Raw genomic sequence first — 22,500 nt, 5'->3', positions numbered from 1 at the left:
GACTTGAAAGCAGCATGGAAAAAAGTGCCACCTCATACATTTACTAACATTTACATCTACATGGAAATTGACAATAAAAATATCACAGGTGGAAAAAAACAAGGCCATGCATTTATTTTCATTGTATTTTGGTGGTAAAAGGTATCGGTATCGGTACTCGTATCGGTTTTCAAAAAAGTGGTATCGGTGCATCCCTAGACTTGACACTTACTTGTATTGTTGTCTTCTAGGAGGATCCAGGAAAGATGGCGGAGGAGGAGGCGGTGGAGGAGGCGGTGGCGGTAACAAGCCCCCGTCGTCTGCAGCTGCGGCGGTGCTGGAAGGCCAGAAGTCGTCAGCGGAGGGCAGACAGCAACATCAGCATCAGCATCAGCATCAGCAGCGCGACGCCGCAGACCAACACGACGAGGGAGCAGCAGCACCTACTACTGCAGCCGCTGCAGCCAAAACCAGAGACAGAGACAGAGACAGAGACGCGCAGCAGCCCGGCGGCACCACCAACGCAGCCGCAAGCATCCCGGACAACAACAACATGGCCGACAGCAAGCCGGCCGGCACAGACAGGCATCCCGAACCCAGACTGCCCACACGCAAGGAGTCCAACCTGCCGCCACGCGCTCTGAGGCGCGAGGAACGGGAACGCGAGAGAGATCGGGAGCGCGACAGGGACCGAGATCGAGACAGAGACCGAGACAGGGACAGAGACAGGGAGCTAGATCGTGACCGTGACCGTGAGTGGCCTATGGACCCCAGCATGCGCGGCCGCGGCCGGGGAGCGGGGGGCGGGGAGTACTACTCTCGCGGCCGCAGCTTCAGGGGGGCGTACGGGGGGCGCGGACGCAGCAGCCGGGGCGGGAGGAGCAAAGGGGACTACCCGCCGTACCGAGAGCCGCGCTCGCGCTCAGACCTCCCGCTCAGCGCCGCGGCCAACCTTCGAGCCAGCCGGGAGGAGAGCGAGACGCGCAGCGAGAGCTCCGACTTCGAGGTGCTGCCCAAACGCCGGCGCCGCCGGGGCTCGGACACCGACTCGGAGAGCGAGGGCGGCCACGAGTCGGCCAGCGACACGGGCGCCTCGGACCGCGAGCCCAACGCCAAGCCCAGCCGCCCGCTGCGCAGGGACCTCCCAGGAGACGTGCGCTCGGGCCCCAAAGGTTCCACTGCCGGTGCCGGTCCGTTCGGAGGCCCTCCGGCGCACCTCCAGGACAAAGGAGGCGTCGGGAGCCGAGACGAGGAGGGCAGGCCCAAGCCGGGCTTCCTGCCCAAGGGCGAGCCGACGCGACGCGGACGCGGAGGCCTGTACAGCCGGAGAGGGGGCACGGGACGCGAGCGGGGAGCGCCCAGGTCGGCTCCTCTGCGCAGGCCCGGCGTCCGAGACTCAGGCTCCTCACAGTGGCCCTCCAAGCCCATGGAGACATTCCGACCCGAAGACGCCGACGGCTCGCGCGGCGGAGCAGACCGAGACCGAGACCGAGATAGAGACCGAGACAGAGACAACGGCCCGCAGTCGGAGCGGCGACTCCCAAAGTACGAGGGGAAGAAGTTTGGCGAGCCCCGCGAGGGAGGAGTTCCGAACAGCCGGGAGAGGCCCAGGAGGCCGCGGCCAGCCCGGCCCCCCCGCCAGGACAAGCCCCCCCGCTTCCGGCGGCTGAAGGAGCGCGAGGCGGCCGTCATGGCTGGGGAGGCCACTACCGGTACATCTCTGGGTCCCTCTGGAGCTCACGCCGGCCCTGTGGCCACCACGTCCCCAACGCTCTCCAAAGCACCCGGCACGCCAGTCAACCTCCCGCCAGAAGGGGGCTCCACTGCCTCCTCTGCTGCTGCTGCTGTCGCCGCTGGCCTGCCGCCCTCGCTGCCCTCCCAGAGCTCCGCAACGCCCGCTACCTCCTCCACCGCCACGGCCACGCCCCCCGACATGTCGGCCGCCTCCGACACGCTCGGCCCCTCAGAGATGTCGTCCTCTCACAGCGGCACGCTGGCTGGCACCGGCGGCGTCGGCGTAGTCGTCGTGGCCGTGGCCGGCACCAAGTCTCCGGACCTGTCCAATCAGAACTCTTCGGACCAGGCCAACGAGGAGTGGGAGACGGCGTCGGAGAGCAGCGACTTTAACGAGCGTCGCGAGCGTGAAGAGCGCCGAGGAGCCATGGAGGCGGCGGCCGCGGCAGCAGCCATCGCAGCAGCTGCCACCACGGCAACCAGCGCTAGCAGCAACAACAGCAACGTCCCCGTCGCCGGTGGCAACCTGCCCGGCAACACGAACTCTGCGTCCTCTGGCCAGGGTTCCGCCTCGGGACCCCACAGCCGGAGCCCCACTGAGGTACATTAGGGATGGGCAACACCACCGTATACTGTATAGCCTATTAGGGATGGGCAACACCACTGTATATAGCCTATCATTAGGGATGGGCAACACCACTGTATATAGCCTATTAGGGATGGGCAACACCACGATATACTGTATAGCCTATTAGGGATGGGCAACACCACTGTATATAGCCTATTAGGGATGGGCAACACCACTGTATATAGCCTATTAGGGATGGGCAACACCACTGTATAGCCTATTAGGGATGGGCAACACCACTGTATAGCCTATTAGGGATGGGCAACACCACTGTATATACTATATAGGTACATTAGGGATGGGCAACACCACTGTATATACTATATAGGTACATTAGGGATGGGCAACACCACTGTATAGCCTATTAGGGATGGGCAACACCACTGTATATACTATATAGGTACATTAGGGATGGGCAACACGACGATATAGGGCTGCGCAATTAATCGAAAGTAATCGAAAATCATGATAAAATCGTGAAATCGAAGTCATGATATCAATCGTGATTTAATCGTGGCAATAGTGACCTACCTTTGAGAGCGTCCTTGAAGCCAGAACATACAGTAAAGCTGTAACTTACTGTAGCATAAGTTTCATGCTATTGCCTTAACATAATTATTACAATTCATTTTATTTTGCTCATCCCGTATATAATTAATTCTTGGTTTTATTTAATCAAAAAAATCTGCAAAAAATCAATAATTGTGATTAGTAATCGTGATTACGATTTTGACCTAAATAATCGTGATTATGATTTTTTCCATAATCGTGCAGCTCTACGACGATATACTGTATACAGTCCCAGGAAAAAGTTTGTACACCCTTTGAAATTTCTTACATTTCTGTCAAAATTGATCATAAAACATGGTCTGATCTTCCCGGAAATCTCAAGAAGGAACAATCAGAGTCTGCTTTAATTAATTCGACCCAAACATTTACATGTTATCATATTTTTATTGGTCATAAGGCCATACCATTCACAGGAGAGCAGGGCATAAGTAAGTACACCCTTGCATTAAGTAGGTTTTAACCCTCAGTTAGTTGCAATATCATCAACCAGACTTGTCCTGTAGTTGCAGATCAGATTAACAAAACAATCTGTTTGTATCTTGTCTCCCTCTTCTTTAGAGAACTGCCTCTCGTCAGCAAGGTTTGTGGGATGTCTGGAGTGCATAGCTTTCTTGACTTCATGCCATATAATCTCAATTGTTTTTTGTCAGGGCTTTGACTGGGCTATTTCAGAATGTGTATTTCATTATTATGAAGCCATTCTAAAGTTGATTTGCTTCTAAAGTATGGGTTGTTGTCACATTTCAGGACCCATACTCTTGTGTGCTTCAACTGTGTGACAGACTTCCTCACGTTTTTTCTGTAAAATATCACAATAAACTTGAGTTCATTGTTCCATTGATAATAGCAAACTGTCAAGGGCCTGAGGCAGCAAGATAGCCGCACATAATGATGCTCCCGCCACCATATTCAGAAGAGGAGATGTAACCAAGAATAGCTAAAAATGGGATTCATTCTGCCAATCTAAACTTAATGGGGTTTCTGTCCAAAAAATCATTGCTGCACCTTTGAGGTTTGCGAAAAAGCATTTATATGCTTCATAGAATTACTGCAAAATATTCTGTAGACCAACGTTGAAACCAAAGTTGAATTGTTCAGGGGAACACACAATGTCATGTTTGGAGGAGAACTGGAGAACCACACCTTCACCAAAACATCATCTCCACCTTTGAGTATGGTGGCGGGAGCATCATTATATGCGGCTACCTTGCTGCCTCAGGCCCTTTTCAGTTTGCTATTATCAGTGGAACAATGAACTCAGAAGTTTATCGAGATATTTTACAGAAAAAAGTGAGGTAGTCTGTCACACAGTTGAAGCACACAAGAGGATGGGTGCTGAAATGGGACAACAACCCATATTTTAGAAACAAATCGACTTTGGAATGGCTTCATAATAATGAAATACTCATTCTGGAACAGCCCAGTCAAAGCTCTGACAAAAAACATTTGAGATTATATGGTATGAAGTCAAGAAAGCTATGCACTCCAGACATCCCACAAACCTTGCTGACGAGAGGCAGTTCTCTAAAGAAGAGGGAGACCAGATACATCCAGATTGTTTTGTTAATCTGATCTGCAACTACAGGAAACATCTGGTTGAGGTTATTGCGACTAACTTAGGGTTAAAACCTATTGAATGCAAGGGTGTACTTACTTATGCCTTGCTGTCCTGTGAATGTTTACATCTTATGGCCAATGAAAATATGAAAATTTGTAAATGTTTGGGTTGAATTAGTTAAAGCAGACTCTGGTTGTTCCTTCTTGTGATTTCCGGGAAGATCAGACCATGTTTTATGACCAATTTTGACAGAAAGGTAAAAAATTTCAAAGGGTGTACAAACTTTTTCCTGGGACTGTATATAAGGGCTGGGCAACACGACGATATACTGTATATATAAGGGCTGGGCAACACGACGATATACTGTATATATAAGGGCTGGGCAACACGACGATATACTGTATATATAAGGGCTGGGCAACACGACGATATACTGTATATATAAGGGCTGGGCAACACGACGATATACTGTATATATTAGGGCCGGGCAACACGACGATATACTGTATATATAAGGGCCGGGCAACACGACGATATACTGTATATATAAGGGCTGGGCAACACGACGATATACTGTATATATAAGGGCTGGGCAACACGACGATATACTGTATATATAAGGGCTGGGCAACACGACGATATACTGTATATATAAGGGCTGGGCAACACGACGATATACTGTATATATAAGGGCTGGGCAACACGACGATATACTGTATATATAAGGGCTGGGCAACACGACGATATACTGTATATATAAGGGCTGGGCAACACGACGATATACTGTATATAAGGGCTGGGCAACACGACGATATACTGTATATATAAGGGCTGGGCAACACGACGATATACTGTATATATAAGGGCTGGGCAACACGACGATATACTGTATATATAAGGGCTGGGCAACACGACGATATACTGTATATATAAGGGCTGGGCAACACGACGATATACTGTATATATAAGGGCTGGGCAACACGACGATATACTGTATATATAAGGGCTGGGCAACACGACGATATACTGTATATATAAGGGCTGGGCAACACGACGATATACTGTATATATAAGGGCTGGGCAACACGACGATATACTGTATATATAAGGGCTGGGCAACACGACGATATACTGTATATATAAGGGCTGGGCAACACGACGATATACTGTATATATAAGGGCTGGGCAACACGACGATATACTGTATATATAAGGGCTGGGCAACACGACGATATACTGTATATATAAGGGCTGGGCAACACGACGATATACTGTATATATAAGGGCTGGGCAACACGACGATATACTGTATATATAAGGGCTGGGCAACACGACGATATACTGTATATATAAGGGCTGGGCAACACGACGATATACTGTATATATAAGGGCTGGGCAACACGACGATATACTGTATATATAAGGGCTGGGCAACACGACGATATACTGTATATATAAGGGCTGGGCAACACGACGATATACTGTATATATAAGGGCTGGGCAACACGACGATATACTGTATATATAAGGGCTGGGCAACACGACGATATACTGTATATATAAGGGCTGGGCAACACGACGATATACTGTATATATAAGGGCTGGGCAACACGACGATATACTGTATATATAAGGGCTGGGCAACACGACGATATACTGTATATATAAGGGCTGGGCAACACGACGATATACTGTATATATAAGGGCTGGGCAACACGACGATATACTGTATATATAAGGGCTGGGCAACACGACGATATACTGTATATATAAGGGCTGGGCAACACGACGATATACTGTATATATAAGGGCTGGGCAACACGACGATATACTGTATATATAAGGGCTGGGCAACACGACGATATACTGTATATATAAGGGCTGGGCAACACGACGATATACTGTATATATAAGGGCTGGGCAACACGACGATATACTGTATATATAAGGGCTGGGCAACACGACGATATACTGTATATATAAGGGCTGGGCAACACGACGATATACTGTATATATAAGGGCTGGGCAACACGACGATATACTGTATATATAAGGGCTGGGCAACACGACGATATACTGTATATATAAGGGCTGGGCAACACGACGATATACTGTATATATAAGGGCTGGGCAACACGACGATATACTGTATATATATAAGGGCTGGGCAACACGACGATATACTGTATATATAAGGGCTGGGCAACACGACGATATACTGTATATATAAGGGCTGGGCAACACGACGATATACTGTATATATAAGGGCTGGGCAACACGACGATATACTGTATATATAAGGGCTGGGCAACACGACGATATACTGTATATATAAGGGCTGGGCAACACGACGATATACTGTATATATAAGGGCTGGGCAACACGACGATATACTGTATATATAAGGGCTGGGCAACACGACGATATACTGTATATATAAGGGCTGGGCAACACGACGATATACTGTATATATAAGGGCTGGGCAATATGACGATATACTGTATATATAAGGGCTGGGAAACACGACGCTATACTGTATAAATTAGGGCTGGGCAATATGACGATATACTGTATATATAAGGGCTGGGCAACACGACGATATACTGTATATATAAGGGCTGGGCAACACGACGATATACTGTATATATAAGGGCTGGGCAACACGACGATATACTGTATATATAAGGGCTGGGCAACACGACGATATACTGTATATATAAGGGCTGGGCAACACGACGATATACTGTATATATAAGGGCTGGGCAACACGACGATATACTGTATATATAAGGGCTGGGCAACACGACGATATACTGTATATATAAGGGCTGGGCAACACGACGATATACTGTATATATAAGGGCTGGGCAACACGACGATATACTGTATATATAAGGGCTGGGCAACACGACGATATACTGTATATATAAGGGCTGGGCAACACGACGATATACTGTATATATAAGGGCTGGGCAACACGACGATATACTGTATATGTTATTACAGCTAATATATAATTTAGTAGCATTTTGTGCGGTCACTATGCACGCTCTAAGCTTAAATAACTGAAAACGGAAGAATAAAAAGATTCATTTTAAAGAGACACAGTTGAACGTTATGGGAATTTCTCATGCGTTACAACTTGGAAATACAGAGGATAACTACAACCATTCGTAATTGTATTAAATCATGATGCCTATCGTTCTGGTGATATAAAGTAATCCATATCGTGATATAAAGTAATCCATATCGTGATGTATATCGTTCTTGTGATGTAAAGTAATCCATATCGTGATGTACAAGTGTTTGTATATCGTTCTGGTGATATAAAGTAATCCATATCATGACGTATGTTATTGTCCGTATCGTCCAGCGCTACCATGAGGGGGGAGGAGTCACGCCGAAGCGAGAGGCGGGCCCCAACGCCAAGCGGAGCTTCTCCAGCCAGAGGCCCGTGGACCGCCAGAACCGGCGCGGGAACAGCGGCGCCAAGACGGGCCGGGGCTACGGGGGAGGAGCCAAGGGGGAGCGCAGAGGAGGCGCAGGGGCCAAGGCCGGACGCAAAGGGTGAGAGGAGGGGAGGGGAGGGGAGGGGAGGGGAGGGGAGGGCTGGGGATACGGGGGAGGAGCCAAGGGGGAGCACAGCGCAGAGGAGGGGAGGGGAGGGGAGGGGAGGGGAGGGGAGGGGAGGGGGCCAAGGCCGGACGCAAAGGGTGAGTGGGGAGGAGGGGAGGGCTGGGTAGAGATTCAAGATTCAATAATTTATTGTCATTGTCAAAAAGGTAACGAAATTGTGTTTGGGGTACAATACTTAGTAGCAGCAGGTTTTCAAGTGAAGTGCAATAAGAGATAAAAGTAACACCAGTGCTTGACCCCCACAGCCCCCCCATCCCACTTCAAGTGCAGCAGAGATTAAGTGCATAATGCTTGACACACACACACACACACACACACACACAGGGGGATATGACGATATATATTGTTATTGTGATAGGTGGAGGGGAGTGGTGGGTAGGGTGTGTATGTAGGTGGGTGCCAGAGTGGGTGTGTATGTAGGTGGGTGCCACCAGAGTGGGTGTGTATGTAGGTGGGTGCCAGAGTGGGTGTGTATGTGGTTGGGTATGAAAGCTGTTTGGGCAACAGAAGTGCTGACTGGAGTGGGAGTTTTGAAAGAGCGTGGTATGAAATCTCTTCATTAAGATGCCGTCGTAACACTAGTTCCCAGGCTTGTTGAGATTCCTTTAGAGGACATCTTTTTGAGTTGCCTTGTGCATATTACATTTAAAAAAAAAAAAAGGTGGCCGTCATTGTAGCAGTTATGCTGCAAAGTTAAAGAGCCTTCACTTGATAGAGTTGTCTTGAGCGTCTCACAACTGTAAACGTCTCGGCGTAGTTGACATCTCGGCGTAGTTGACTTCTCAGCTCATTTGAAGTCTGAGTGGAGGCGGCTGCAGAACTGTTGTGTTCCCAAGAGGATGAAGTTCAGCTTATTTATAGCACATTGTATCCATCCAGCAAAATGCTGACAACAAAACCGCACAAAATACAATAAATGCTGCTATAAATAAATATTAAAAATGATTTATTTTTTTTAGAAAGCAGAGAAAGATCAGATACATTTCTGTTCATTTTAAAATAAAGACAAAGAGCCAGACGTGTTTTCAAACAAACATGAAAGTGTCCTGGATCCCAGACAGGCCTCCATTGCGCCGTGTCGTGCCGGTATCGCAGTGGTTCTCAAGCTTTTTTTTTTAAACAAACGCCTCCTTGACCTAATCATAAGCCTGCCAATGCCCCCCTCAGTATTGAAAAATAAAATGGACTAATGCCCCCCAATGGTGAATAAGGCCCACATCCTCTCGGTTGTATCCTTCTCAACGCCCCCGTTGGGGGCTGTGCCGCGCCATGCTAGTGTCGTATCGCTGCCACCTCTGGTGTGTTTGTGTGTTTGTTTGTGTCTGTGTGTGTGTGTGTGTGTGTGTGTGTGTGTGTGTGTGTTTGTGTGTGTGTGTGTGTGTGTGTGTGTGTGTGTGTGTGTGTGTGTGTGTGTGTGTGTGTGTGTGTGTGTGTGTGTGTGTGTGTGTGTGTGTGCGTGCGTGCGTGCGTGCGTGCGTGCGCAGTATCCCATCTCTGCCGCCTCTGGTGTGTGTGCGTGTGCGTGCGCAGTATCCCATCTCTGCCGCCTCTGGTGTGTGTGTGTGTGTGTGCGCAGTATCCCATCTCTGCCGCCTCTGGTGTGTGTGTGTGTGTGTGCGCGTGAGTGCGCAGTATCCCATCTCTGCCGCCTCTGGTGTGTGTGCGTGTGCGTGCGCAGTATCCCATCTCTGCCGCCTCTGGTGTGTGTGTGTGTGTGTGTGCGCGTGAGTGCGCAGTATCCCATCTCTGCCGCCTCTGGTGTGTGTGTGTGTGTGTGTGCGCGTGAGTGCGCAGTATCATATCTCTGCCGCCTCTGTCATCTGAACCTCTCTGGAGCTTCCTCTCTAATTGCTCGCATCATGTGATCTATTTATTCCCTCCCTTTCCTCAGGAGCGCTAAAATTGGCAACCGGTTAGATACACCAGTATTTATATTTATAGCCCTGTTACCCCACCACCACCACCACCACCACCCCCCCCCCCCTCCATTCCTCCAGAATAGCTTCGCAACAGAACTCTTTTTTGTTACACTTAGCTGAGGCTTTTATCCAAAGAGATTTATAGCCCTGTTACCCCACCACCACCACCACCCCCACCACCACCACCACCACCCCCCCTTTCCATTCCTCCAGAATAGCTTCGCAACAGAACTCTTTTTTGTTACACTTAGCTGAGGCTTTTATCCAAAGAGATTTACAGAACTGTTACCCCCCCACCACCACCACCACCCACCCCACCCTTCCATTCCTCCAGAATAGCTTCGCAACAGAACTCTTTTTTTTACACTTAGCTGAGGCTTTTATCCAAAGAGATTTACAGATGTTTAGATACAGGGTATTGGTTACAGGTCCTGAAGCAATGTGGGGTAAGGTGCCTTGGTACAGGGTATTGATTACAGTCCCTGGAGCAGTGTGGGGTTAGGTGCCTTGGTACAGGGTATTGGTTACAGGCCCTGAAGCAGAGTGGGGTAAGGTGCCTTGGTACAGGGTATTGGTTACAGGCCCTGAAGCAATGTGTAGTAAGGTGCCTTGCTCAAGGGCACCTCGTCTTCAGCCATGGATGGAGGTGAAGGGAGGACAGGAGTGGGGTTCGAACCTGCAACCCTGTGCGTGTACTGACTGTCTCCTCCTCCTCCTCTCTCTCCCCTATTCACAGTGCTGCGTCTCAGAACCCTGAGGGAGTTCCGGGCGGCGCGGGACAGAAGGCCGGGAAGGAGGCGACGTCACGCCGCAAAGAGGAAGCCAAACACGCCGCCAAGAAACCCAAAGAGAAGGAGAACGCCCTGTCGCAGTTCGACCTCAACAACTACGCCAGTGAGTAGCATTACATTACATTACATTACCGTAAATTACATTACATTACATTACTCAACTACGCCAGTGAGTAGCATTACATTCTATTACATTATATTACATTATATCACATTAAATTACATTATATTACATTACGCCCTCTCCCGGTTCCACTTCAATAACTACGCCAGTGAGTAGCCCGGAGTTCCCGCGGGCTGGGTTTTAAAAAGTCTAGAATGTTACTTACTTAATCCTTCAAGAACCCTGGAGTATCCCATCATTCCGGGCGGACGTTAGTGCGCACCTTTGGTTTACGGTGCATGACTTTCGGGCGGGAATAAAGAAGAAGCAAAATAATATGCATTATCCACGGTTACAATAATAATTGTATTTGTATAGCACTGTATCATACAAGGCATGCAACTCAAAGTGCTTAACAAATGGGAAAAAAAAACATCAATGTTAAAGATGGATTTAAAAGTAGAGGTAGAGAGGAGAGACAGAAACAAGAGAGAATAAGAAGAAGACATGGATAGAGATTGTAGAGTCATAAGGTCCGCATAGGTTGGGCCCAGGATTCTTAGAGGCATAAGGTCCACAGTGGCTGGGTCCAGCATAAGTGATAGATAGTCATACTGAATTTGGGCACTCAGATGTAGCCCCTGGTGGCAACAAGGGTGAGGGAAAAACTCCCTTTTCACTTGATTCATAGTTTATAGGGAGAAAAAGCTCAATAAGGACCACGGCATCACTAGTTCACTAGCAGTTGCTGAATCATTCAGAAGGGAGATGGGTAAAAAGGCCCTAATGTATTGTATTGTAATGTAATGTAAAAAGGCCTAGCTGGAAATGGCAGACTGGAAACGCTGTGGCAGCACGAAAAACGCTGAAGTGGGCGGAATATTAAGGTCAATAGGGATCAGTGATGCGCGGGTCGACGAAAAAACAAGACACACCCGACCGCTTTTTTCCCTAGTCCGCCCGCTTGCCCTGCCCGCAAGAAATATTCATGAAAAATATTGACCCGGCCCGCTTCCCGACCCGCCTTTGAAAATAGTAGCCGTGCGTCTTTATGAACACCCTAGCGTCATTGGCAAAGCACAATCACGTCAATAAAGGTCTTAAAAAAGGAATTTGCGTCAAGAACAAGACAGCTGTGCATTTCAACAGGACATGTTGAGGCCATGCAATGACGACTGCCGACTGTCACCTGTTTATTTCGGTAACATCGTCGTTTGGATACATGGAGGAAATTAATCTGTAGGTTGGTGAGCAGACGGAGCCAGCCGTCAAGTGGATTGCCTCGTAGTCATGGTACGACACAGGAAATGAAAACAAACTCTGTAAGCAACACATGCGTTCAAAACCATTACAATTGTATAAGAAAATATGTAGGCTATATCCATCACTGCACTGTTTAGAGAGCACCCTCTGTGTTCTTCAAAATGCACTCAATGGTTGCACCTGCTGCACCAGTTGCGCGCAGAAGATATTCGGCCGACGCAGGAGCCATTAAGTCTCCTGCAGAGCGCGTGGCACCATCGTAGTTATTCAGCCATATAAACTTTGATCTATTTCGCAAAAAATGTCCCTGTCTGCTAAAGTAAACTATAGCCTATTGGCTAGCCTATAGCCTACTTTAAAATTCGGCATCATTTCAAAGGTCTGACCGACCGCACCCGACCCGAATTTCATTAAAAATAATATTTCATAACCCGTGCCTGCGGTCGACCGCAGTTAATTGCAAGCGCCCGCTGCTTTCGGGTCAGCCCGCGCATCACTGATAGGGATTATTGACTTGATAATGCTAACTGTGTGTGTGTGTGTGTGTGTTGTGCAGGTGTGGTGATAATTGATGACCACCCTGAGGTGACCGTTCTAGAGGACCCCCAGTGCAGTGCCAATGACGACGGCTTCACGGAGGTCGTCTCACGCAAGCAGCAGAAGCGACTCCAGGACGAGGAGCGGAGGAAGAAGGAGGAGCAGACAGTACAGGTACAGTGCTACAGCACAGTGACTCTGGCTACAACATCACACTACACAGCACTGACCTACACAGCACTGACTCTGTCTACAACATCACACTACACAGCACTGACTCTGTCTACAACATCACACTACACAGCACTGACTCTGTCTACAACATCACACTACACAGCACTGACCTACACAGCACTGACTCTGTCTACAACATCACACTACACAGCACTGACTCTGTCTACAACATCACACTACACAGCACTGACCTACACAGCACTGACTCTGTCTACAACATCACACTACACAGCACTGACTCCGGCTACAACATCACACTACACAGTACTGACCTACACAGCACTGACTCTGTCTACAACATCACACTACACAGCACTGACTCTGTCTACAACATCACACTACACAGCACTGACTCTGTCTACAACATCACACTACACAGCACTGACTCTGTCTACCACGTCACACTACACAGCACTGACCTACACAGTACTGACTCTGGCTACTACATCACACTACACAGTACTGACTCTGGCTACAACATCACACTACCAGGGCTGATAGTATCCAGGCTCCATGCCTGATTTCAGGCTTGACAGAGTTTGCAAAAAGAAAAACATTGATAATAATTAGCCATTATGTATTCTTATCTCAGAAAGTGTTACAGGTTCAGGGTTTTCTTCTACTATCAGGCTTGAATAATGGTCATCATACACAGGCTATTAAATGTTTGAATAATGTGTCAAAATAGGCCTACGTTACGTCACTATGCAGTATCTTGTCGTCGTCATTAGAGCAGGGGGAAAAGTTCAGGCTCAGGATTTTTTTTCACCATCACCCCTGCACTACACAGTACACTGACTCTGTCTACAACACTACACTACACAGCACTGACTCTGTCTACAACATCACACTACACAGCACTGACTCTGTCTACAACATCACACTACACAGCACAGCACTGCCCCACACAGCACTGACTCTGTCTACAACATAGGGCTGCACAATTAATCGAAAAATAATCAAAATCGTGATAAAATAGTGAAATCGAATTTATGATTTTAATCGTGATTTAATCGTGGCAATAGTGACCTACTTTTGAGAGCGTCCTTGAAGCCAGAACATACTGACAGGCTGGTGTTTCTGGCCAAAAATCTGTCCACTTAAGTTTCATGCTATTGCCTTTACATAATTATTACAATTCATTTTATTTTGCTCATCCCGTGTGTAATTCATTCTTGGTTATATTTCATCTTGTTATAATTTTCAAAAATATCTGCAAAAATCAATAATCTTGATTAATAATCGTGATTATGATTTTGACCAAAATAATCGTGATTTTGATTTTTTCCATAATCGTGCAGCCCTACTACAACATCACACTAAACAGTACTGACTCTGGCTACTACATCACACTACACAGTACAGCACTGCCTCTGGCTACAACAGCATTAATCATTATCATAAAATCATAAAAGCATTAATAACAAGTTTACTTAAAAGAGAAGAATTTTGACCTGACGTGACCTCTGGAGACTAGTAAAGTAGGCCCTAACCCTGGCGTGACCTACATTAGTAAAGTATAGGCCCTAACCCTGGCGTGACCTCTGGAGACCAGTAAAGAAGGCCCTAACCCTGACCTGACCTCTGTAGACTAGTAAAGAAGGCCCTAACCCTGACGTGACCTCTGGAGACTAGTAAAGTAGGCCCTAACCCTGACCTGACCTCTGGAGACTAGTAAAGAAGGCCCTAACCCTGACTAGTGAAGAATCCTGATTAAATTACATAAACTACATTAGTAATGTTAGGCCCTAACCCTGACCTGACCTCTCTACACTAGTAAAGAAGGCCCTAACCCTGACCTGACCTCTCTACACTAGTAAAGTAGGCCCTAACCCTGACGTGACCTCTGGAGACTAGTAAAGAAGGCCCTAACCCTGGCGTGACCTCTGGAGACTAGTAAAGTATAGGCCCTAACCCTGACCTGACCTCTGTAGTGTACACTAGTAAAGTAGGCCCTAACCCTGACCTGACCTCTGGAGACTAGTAAAGAAGGCCCTAACCCTGACGTGACCTCTGGAGACTAGTAAAGAAGGCCCTAACCCTGACGTGACCTCTGTAGTGTACACTAGTAAAGAAGGCCCTAACCCTGGCGTGACCTCTGGAGACCAGTAAAGTATAGGCCCTAACCCTGACTAGTGAAGAATCCTGACCTAACATGACCTCTAGGAAAAGTTTGGAGGGCTACGGTGCTTTTGGTTGGTAGTCCGAAGGTGCTCTTTGGTCAAAAACTGGAAGCAAAAGAAACAAAGTATCCAAGGCACTCTCCCCCGAAAAAAATAAAATGGCTTTATTAAATGGCTAAATCATTGTAGAAAAGTTAAAAACGCTAACATGTTTCGGCCAAGGAGTGGCCTTCATCAGGGCAGAGTCAATACTGACTAACGTGTGACCTCTGCCTGTGTCTCCCTCTCCACAGCACTTCGGTAAGAAGGGTTCTGGTGAGAAGGGGCGAGGAGGAGGAGGCTCGAAGCTCCCCCCGCGCTTCGCCAAGAAGCAGCAGCAGCAGACACCCTCTCAGCAGCCTCAACAACAACAACAACAACAACAACAGGCAGCCCAGCAGCAGCAGCAGCAGCAGCAGCAGGTGGTCCAACAGGCCCAACAGGCCCAGCAGCAGCCAGCTGCCCCTACACCCCAGCCACCACCTCCACAGCAGGCTCAGCCCCAACCCCAGCCCCAGGCTTCGCCCCAGCCCCAGCCCCAGGCCCCGGCTCCACAGCCTGCCCCGGCTCCTCAGGTTCCACAGCCCCAGCCGGCCCTCGCGGTGTCCCAGCGTGGCCTGCCGCCCCCTGCCCAGCCCTCCAGCTCCCCACAGCCCCTCGAGGGCACGCTGCCCCTGCCCCCAGCCGCTGCTGCTGCTACGGCCCCGGTGGACTTTGTGCCGGCCGCCAAGACGCAGTCGCACGGCACCCTGGGAACCGAGCTGTGGGAGAACAAGGCACCGGGCGCCGCCGTGCTCACAGACGTCAAGAAACGTAAGTAGCGGAAAATATATCGTCATTTTTCTTTTTTTTTCCCTGTACACCTCATCTGACAGGTGTGTTTGGTGATGAGCGATTGGCTGCTGATCATTATTTTTTTACTCTTGCACACTGACCATCTCACTTTAACTTAATTCACGTTTCTGTCTTATTACTTTAAGGATTATGAAAATGGAGCAGGTCAGTTAGCCACTGTAATATTGTTGATGCCAGTGAGATACTATATTCCCTTGAATGAGAAGACTGATGGGACACTCTTCTTTGTTTCTCTTTACATGGGACACCTTTTTTCTCTATTTTAACGATTTCTTTTTTTTTTTTTCCCTGTTTCCAGTTGGCCCCATCAGCCCTCCGCAGCCGCCCTCAGTCAGCGCCTGGAACAAACCGCTCACCACCTTCACCGGGACCGTCTCGCCCGAGGTGAGACACTACCAGAGATGTTCAATATGTTTCTCAACAGGGGACCAAATATGTTCGATATGGTAGACCAAGAGAAGCCATATCAGAGATGTTCAATATGGTAGACCAAGAGAAATCATACCAGAGATGTTCAATATGGTAGACCAATAAAATCATACCAGATATGTTCAATATGGTAGACCAAGAGAGATCACACCAGAGATGTTCAATATGGTAGGTAGACCAAGAGAAGCCACGTCAGAGATGTTCAATATGGTAGACCAATAAAATCATACCAGAGATGTTCAGTATGGTAGACCAATTAAATTATACCAGAGATGTTCAATATGGTAGACCAAGAGAGATCACACCAGAGATGTTCAATATGGTAGACCAATAAAATCATACCAGAGATGTTCAATATGGTAGACCAAGAGAAGCCATACCAGAGATGTTCAATATGGTAGACCAAGAGACATCATACCAGAGATGTTCAATATGGTAGACCAATAAAATCATACCAGAGATGTTCAATATGGTAGACCAAGAGAGATCATACCAAATATGTTCAATATGGTAGACCAAGAGAGATCATACCAGAGATGTTCAATATGGTAGACCAAGAGACAAGTCAAGTCAAGACTCAAGTCAAGTCAAGTCAAGTCAAGTCAAGTTTATTGTCAATTTCTTTACATGCACTGGTCATACAAAGAATTTGAAATTGCGTTTCTTGCAAGAGAGATCATACCAAATATGTTCAATATGGTAGACCAAGAGAGATCATACCAGAGATGTTCAATATGGTAGACCAAGAGACATCATACCAGAGATGTTCAATATGGTAGACCAAGAGAACCCGTACCAGAGATGTTCAATATGGTAGACCAAGAGACATCATACCAGAGATGTTCAATATGGTAGACCAAGAGACATCATACCAGAGATGTTCAATATGGTAGACCAATAAAATCATACCAGAGATGTTCAATATGGTAGACCAAGAGACATCATACCAGAGATGTTCAATATGGTAGACCAATAAAATCATACCAGAGATGTTCAGTATGGTAGACCAATAAAATCATACCAGAGATGTTCAATATGGTAGACCAAGAGAGATCATACCAAATATGTTCAATATGGTAGACCAAGAGAAATCATACCAGATATGTTCAATATGGTAGACCAAGAGAAATCATACCAGAGATGTTCAATATGGTAGACCAAGAGAACCCGTACCAGAGATGTTCAATATGGTAGACCAAGAGAGATCATACCAGAGATGTTCAATATGGTAGACCAAGAGAAATCATACCAGATCAATATGATAGACCAAGCTAAACCACATCAGAGATGTTCAATATGGTAGACCAATAAAATCATACCAGATATGTTCAATATGGTAGACCAAGACAAACCACAGAGATGTTCGACATGTTAGGCCAAGAGAAACCACATGGTAGACCAATAAAATCATACCAAATATGTTCGATATGGTTGACCAAGAGAGATCATACCAGAGATGTTCAATATGGTAGACCAAGAATTTTTCGTGTACGAAAAGTGCAATATTTCCAGTCATAATGAATGCTTAGAATTTGATGGTGGTGGTAAGTATTCATGAAAAAGGTAACATTAGTGAATGAGCAGCACGAATTCTGGAAATAAACAACTAAAAATCTCACACAGTGTCCCTTTTTAAAATTGTTCTGATTCTGATGGTCTGTCTTGTGTGTTCTCTGTCCGGGTCAGGGGGTGAAGTCGGGTGCGGACGCGGGTGTTGAGCTGGGCATCGAGACCATCCAGTTTGGCGCCCCGTCCTCCGCGGGCAGCGGTGACAGCGACGTGGTACCGGTGCTGCTGGAGAAGAACTCGGACAACAAGCTACCAGAACCCAAAGAACAGCGGCAGAAACAACCCCGTGCAGGACCCATCAAACCGCAGAAGGTGAGAGATCCAGAACATTATGTAACCAGGGCTGGGTATTACAGCCATGTTCCTGTATCGATTCGATTTCGATTCTTAGGGCTTTGAATCGATTTATCACGATTATTTTTATATACAAATGTCAAAGGGCTGTGGCTTGACATTGTTAACAGATTGCTAATTTGTAATAAGTAGGCCTAGGCCTAATTGACTAATACCTACTGGGTATTTTCCATAGACCTAAATAAAAAAAGAAAAAGAGCAAAAAAAAAAATCGATTTTTGTGCCCTGTGAATCGATTGTGAATTTTAAATGAAATCGATCGATTATCGATTAAATCGATTATTTTACCCAGCCCTATATATAACACATTGGGCTGTTGGACACCACAATCACAGTGGTACTAATTGGATTATGTGGTACCTAAAACGCCAGGGGTGGGGAACCTTTTTCATTCGAGGGGCCACTTCAAATTCCTCCAAGGGCCGTCAAAGTCCTCCGAGGGATGCACTATGAACACAAGCCAGGATTTCCCCCTGCACGTTAGGCCTATATTGAAGGCAGACACCTTTACAACAAGACCCCACCTTCACTTGGTCCCCTGAATATAACTTAATTGTATTGCAAATGTAATTTCCAAAATCCCTTTACAAAGTTTGTTGTATTTCATGTGAAGCTGCATAACATTGAAATAAACGGCCCTCGGTACATAGGTTCCCCACCACTGGGTTACATTTGTGTGTCTGTCACTTGTCTGCCGCTGTCTTGGTTCAGTGGTTGATTCTGATTGCCCCCCTCATGCACAACACTAGTAGTAGCAGTACACTATGTTCAGGTATTCTATTCGTGCCTGATTTCCAACCTCATCTCTTTGTTTTGTTAGTAAAGGAGGAAAACCTCTGTCTTGAGGATTTTGTAATCTCCGAAATATAATATAATGGGCTAGACCCAGAAGTTACAGGTGAGGATATTACTCAACTCTCCTCCTCTTCGTCTTCCTCCTCCTCCTCTCTTCTCTCCTCCTCCTCTCTTCTCTCCTCCTCTTTCTCTTCTCCTCCTCTCCTCTCTTCTCTTCTCTTCTCTTCCTCCTCCTCCTCCTCCTCTCTTCTCTCCTCTTCCTCCTCTTCTCCTTCTCCTCCTACTCTTCTCCTCCTCCTCTTCTCTTCCTCATCTCCTCCTCCTTCTCCTCCTATTCCTCATCTTCCTCCTCCTCCTCCTCCTCTTCTTCCTCCTCCTCCTCTTCTTCCTCCTCCTCCTCCTCTCTTCTCTTCCCTCCTCCTCTCCTCTTCCTCTCCTCTTCCTCCTCTTCTCCTCCTCTTTCTCTTCCTCCTCCTCCTCTTCCACCTCCTCCTCCTCTTCCTCATCCTCCTCCTCCTCCTCCTCTTTTCTCTCCTCCTCTTCTCCTCCTACTCTTCCTCCTCCTCCTCCTCATCTCCTCTCTTCTCCTTCTCCTCCTCTTCATCTTCCTCTTCATCTTCCTCCCCTCTTCTCTTCTCTTCCTCCTCCTCCTCCTCTCTTCTCTCCTCTTCCTCCTCTTCTCCTTCTCTTCCTCCTCTTCTCTTCCTCCTCTTCTCTTCCTCCTCTTCTCTTCCTCCTCCTCTTCTCCTTCTCTTCTTCTTCCTCCTCCTCTTCTCCTTCTCTACTTCTTCCTCCTCCTCCTCCTCTTCTCTTCCCTCCTCTTCCTCCTCCTCCTCCTCTTCCTCCTCCTCCTCCTCTCCTCCTCCTCCTCCTCCTCTTCCTCAGCTTCAGGACCTCTCTCCCCCGGAGCCTAAGGAGTATAAGCCGGGTCCGATCGGGAAGGAGCGCTCACTAAAGAACCGCAAGGCCAAAGATGGCCGCCAGTCTGACGGCGAGGGGCTGGATAAGGGCGTGGGGGTTGCCCCCGGCGACCGAGACTCCAGCTCGCCCAATAAAGACGCCAAGGTGCCCGAGCTGGGCGGAGAGATCGAGGGCATGATCACCGTACCCTCCGCAGACTACACCAGCAGCTCCAAGGTGAACTGGAAACGCTTTAATCAGTATTATTATTATTATTATTATTATTATTATCATAATGTACCCTCCGCAGAGTACGCCAGCAGCTCCAAGGTGAACTGGAAACGCTTTAATCAGTATTACTTATTATTATTATTATTATTATTACCTCCGCCAAGGAGGAAATGTTTTCGGTCATGTTGTTTTGTGTCTGTCTGTCAGCAGCATAATTCAGAAACTAATCAAAGGATCTGTGCGAAACTTAGTCAAATGTTCTATCAAGCAGCGTCCTTACCGGAGGTCTGCGCTCTCTGAGTGCTTCTAGTTATCATTATTATTATTATTATTATTATTATTATTATTATTATTATTATTTATTATTATTTATTATTATTATTATTATACTCAGCATTAGTTGTTATTATTATTATTATTATTATTATTATTATTATTATTATTATTATTATGTACCCTTCGCAGAGTACACAAGCAGCTCCAAGGTGAATTGGAAACTTATAATCAGTATTAGTTATTATTATTATTATTATTATTATTATTATAATGTGCCATCCGCAGACTACAGCAGCAGCTCCAAGGTGAAGTGGAAACGCTTTAATATTAGGACTGGGAATCGATCCAAATTTCCTGGATCGATTCGATTCCGATCCAGAAGGACACGATCCAATTCGATCTACGATCCGATTCAATTCGATATCGATCTTCTTTATGGCTGGGTTGTTACTTCAACCCCTTTATGCCTAGAATTCTAAAACCAGCTATAAAAACCTTAATTTATCAGCCTTCTCAGCTCACACAAACATGAAATACCACGGTAGCCTACATTGATGTGGAAGAGAGTTACAGGATGTGCTTGAGAAAATAGCGCCTATAATCGTCGGCAAAAGATCGATCCACAAAGTTGTGAATCGATAACACACTTTTCTCAAACTTGACTCGATATTGGATCGCGATTCGATCTTTTGAACCCAGCCCTAGCTTTAATTATTACTATTATAGTATTATATATTACTATATACGATAATACTACTATACTATTGTGTACTACAGAAGCTCTAAGGAATCATTTACACTATATTGCTCAGGGTTCTAGCTAGCGCAAAAGTGCGTGACGGCCCGTTACGCTATAATTTTGGACCGTGACGCTTATTTTGGACCGTTACGCTTATTTTCAATACAGCGTAACGGCATTTTGTCTGTATTATGTAGGCTACAGCCAGATCAATGCCACATCGCCCTTCTGCCAAACCTGACACATGTCATACTCACTGTATTTTTAAAATGACAATATAGCACTCTACTACTACTACCAGCCTACTATTTTTATTTGTCGCGGGGTTTTGACGGCTTTTATTAATCTCTGTGACAAGCGTATGAAACAACAACAAATGCACGTGTAGCATCGCATCCTTGTTTCTCCAAAGCGTAGTTGCCAACCTGTTAGCAGTGTCAGCAGTAGTGCTGGGTTCGTTACTTGTTACCATACAAACAAATCAGGAGACATTGGGCGCTAAGCGCTGACATTGGGAGTTGACACTATTCGAAAGAGGACAAAGTAGGTGGGAGAAGACGTGACATATCTCCGTAACGGTGAGAGGCACTTTTTTCTAAGCTTGCCGGTTGACATGTGGCGTGACTACAAAAAAAACCTGCATTCGTAGCAAAAGGAGCGTCTTCTGTGGCTAGGCTAATTGCATGCGAAAGGCACCCGGCACCAGTCCTGTGGTTTTAGGACGCGCAAGCTGTACAATAGCGCGAGCTCGGAAAATGTGTCAAACTGCACTTGTCTCGGAATCGGATCACTCGGACATTGATATGCCCTATTATTAAATGCACACACGGTTCACAGTGCTCCTCAACGTTTTCAAAACTAGTGCAACTGTGAGAAGGAGGGGATGTCGTGCCAAAAAGCGAGTGCCTGCCAGAACACGAGTGCCCTCATGGAAACCAATGACCAATTTTTCAGATATTCTTTACCCATTTTTGCCGATAAATCAAACACAATTTAAGATGGAAAGCCTATCAATAAAGCATCTACATTCCTTCTGGAAGTATTACAAAGAACTGGTTACAATTTCGGTATTATTTCCATAAAAGAATCTAAGAATTGTCATAACAAATGATACAGTTTCATTCAAATAGCTCATATTAAGTGGAGGACGAGTACTGTTTCATAAGCATATTTTTAGTTCATAAATTATGTAATTAATTCTGCAAAAAATAGTATAATTTTCCCTCAAAAAATTTCAT

General features: G+C 46.6%; 1 protein-coding gene across 2 annotated transcripts in view; it reads left to right on the top strand.

Annotated features, from left to right (window-relative positions):
* Positions 1-22,500, top strand: part of prrc2c (proline-rich coiled-coil 2C) — a 93,807-nt gene that overhangs the window by 46,992 nt on the left and 24,315 nt on the right. For both annotated transcript variants that reach the window (XM_063200421.1, XM_063200420.1), the window contains 8 exons: positions 231-2,314; positions 7,843-8,036; positions 10,761-10,918; positions 12,738-12,892; positions 15,369-15,927; positions 16,268-16,353; positions 18,085-18,279; positions 20,002-20,253. In XM_063200421.1, the coding sequence (XP_063056491.1) occupies positions 231-2,314; positions 7,843-8,036; positions 10,761-10,918; positions 12,738-12,892; positions 15,369-15,927; positions 16,268-16,353; positions 18,085-18,279; positions 20,002-20,253 (3,683 nt within the window). The remainder of the gene's footprint in view (positions 1-230; positions 2,315-7,842; positions 8,037-10,760; positions 10,919-12,737; positions 12,893-15,368; positions 15,928-16,267; positions 16,354-18,084; positions 18,280-20,001; positions 20,254-22,500) is intronic.

The sequence above is a fragment of the Engraulis encrasicolus genome, chromosome 6 (assembly GCF_034702125.1).
Source record: "Engraulis encrasicolus isolate BLACKSEA-1 chromosome 6, IST_EnEncr_1.0, whole genome shotgun sequence".
NCBI classification, from domain to species: domain Eukaryota; kingdom Metazoa; phylum Chordata; class Actinopteri; order Clupeiformes; family Engraulidae; genus Engraulis; species Engraulis encrasicolus.
This window is presented reverse-complemented; position numbering and strand designations above follow the sequence as displayed.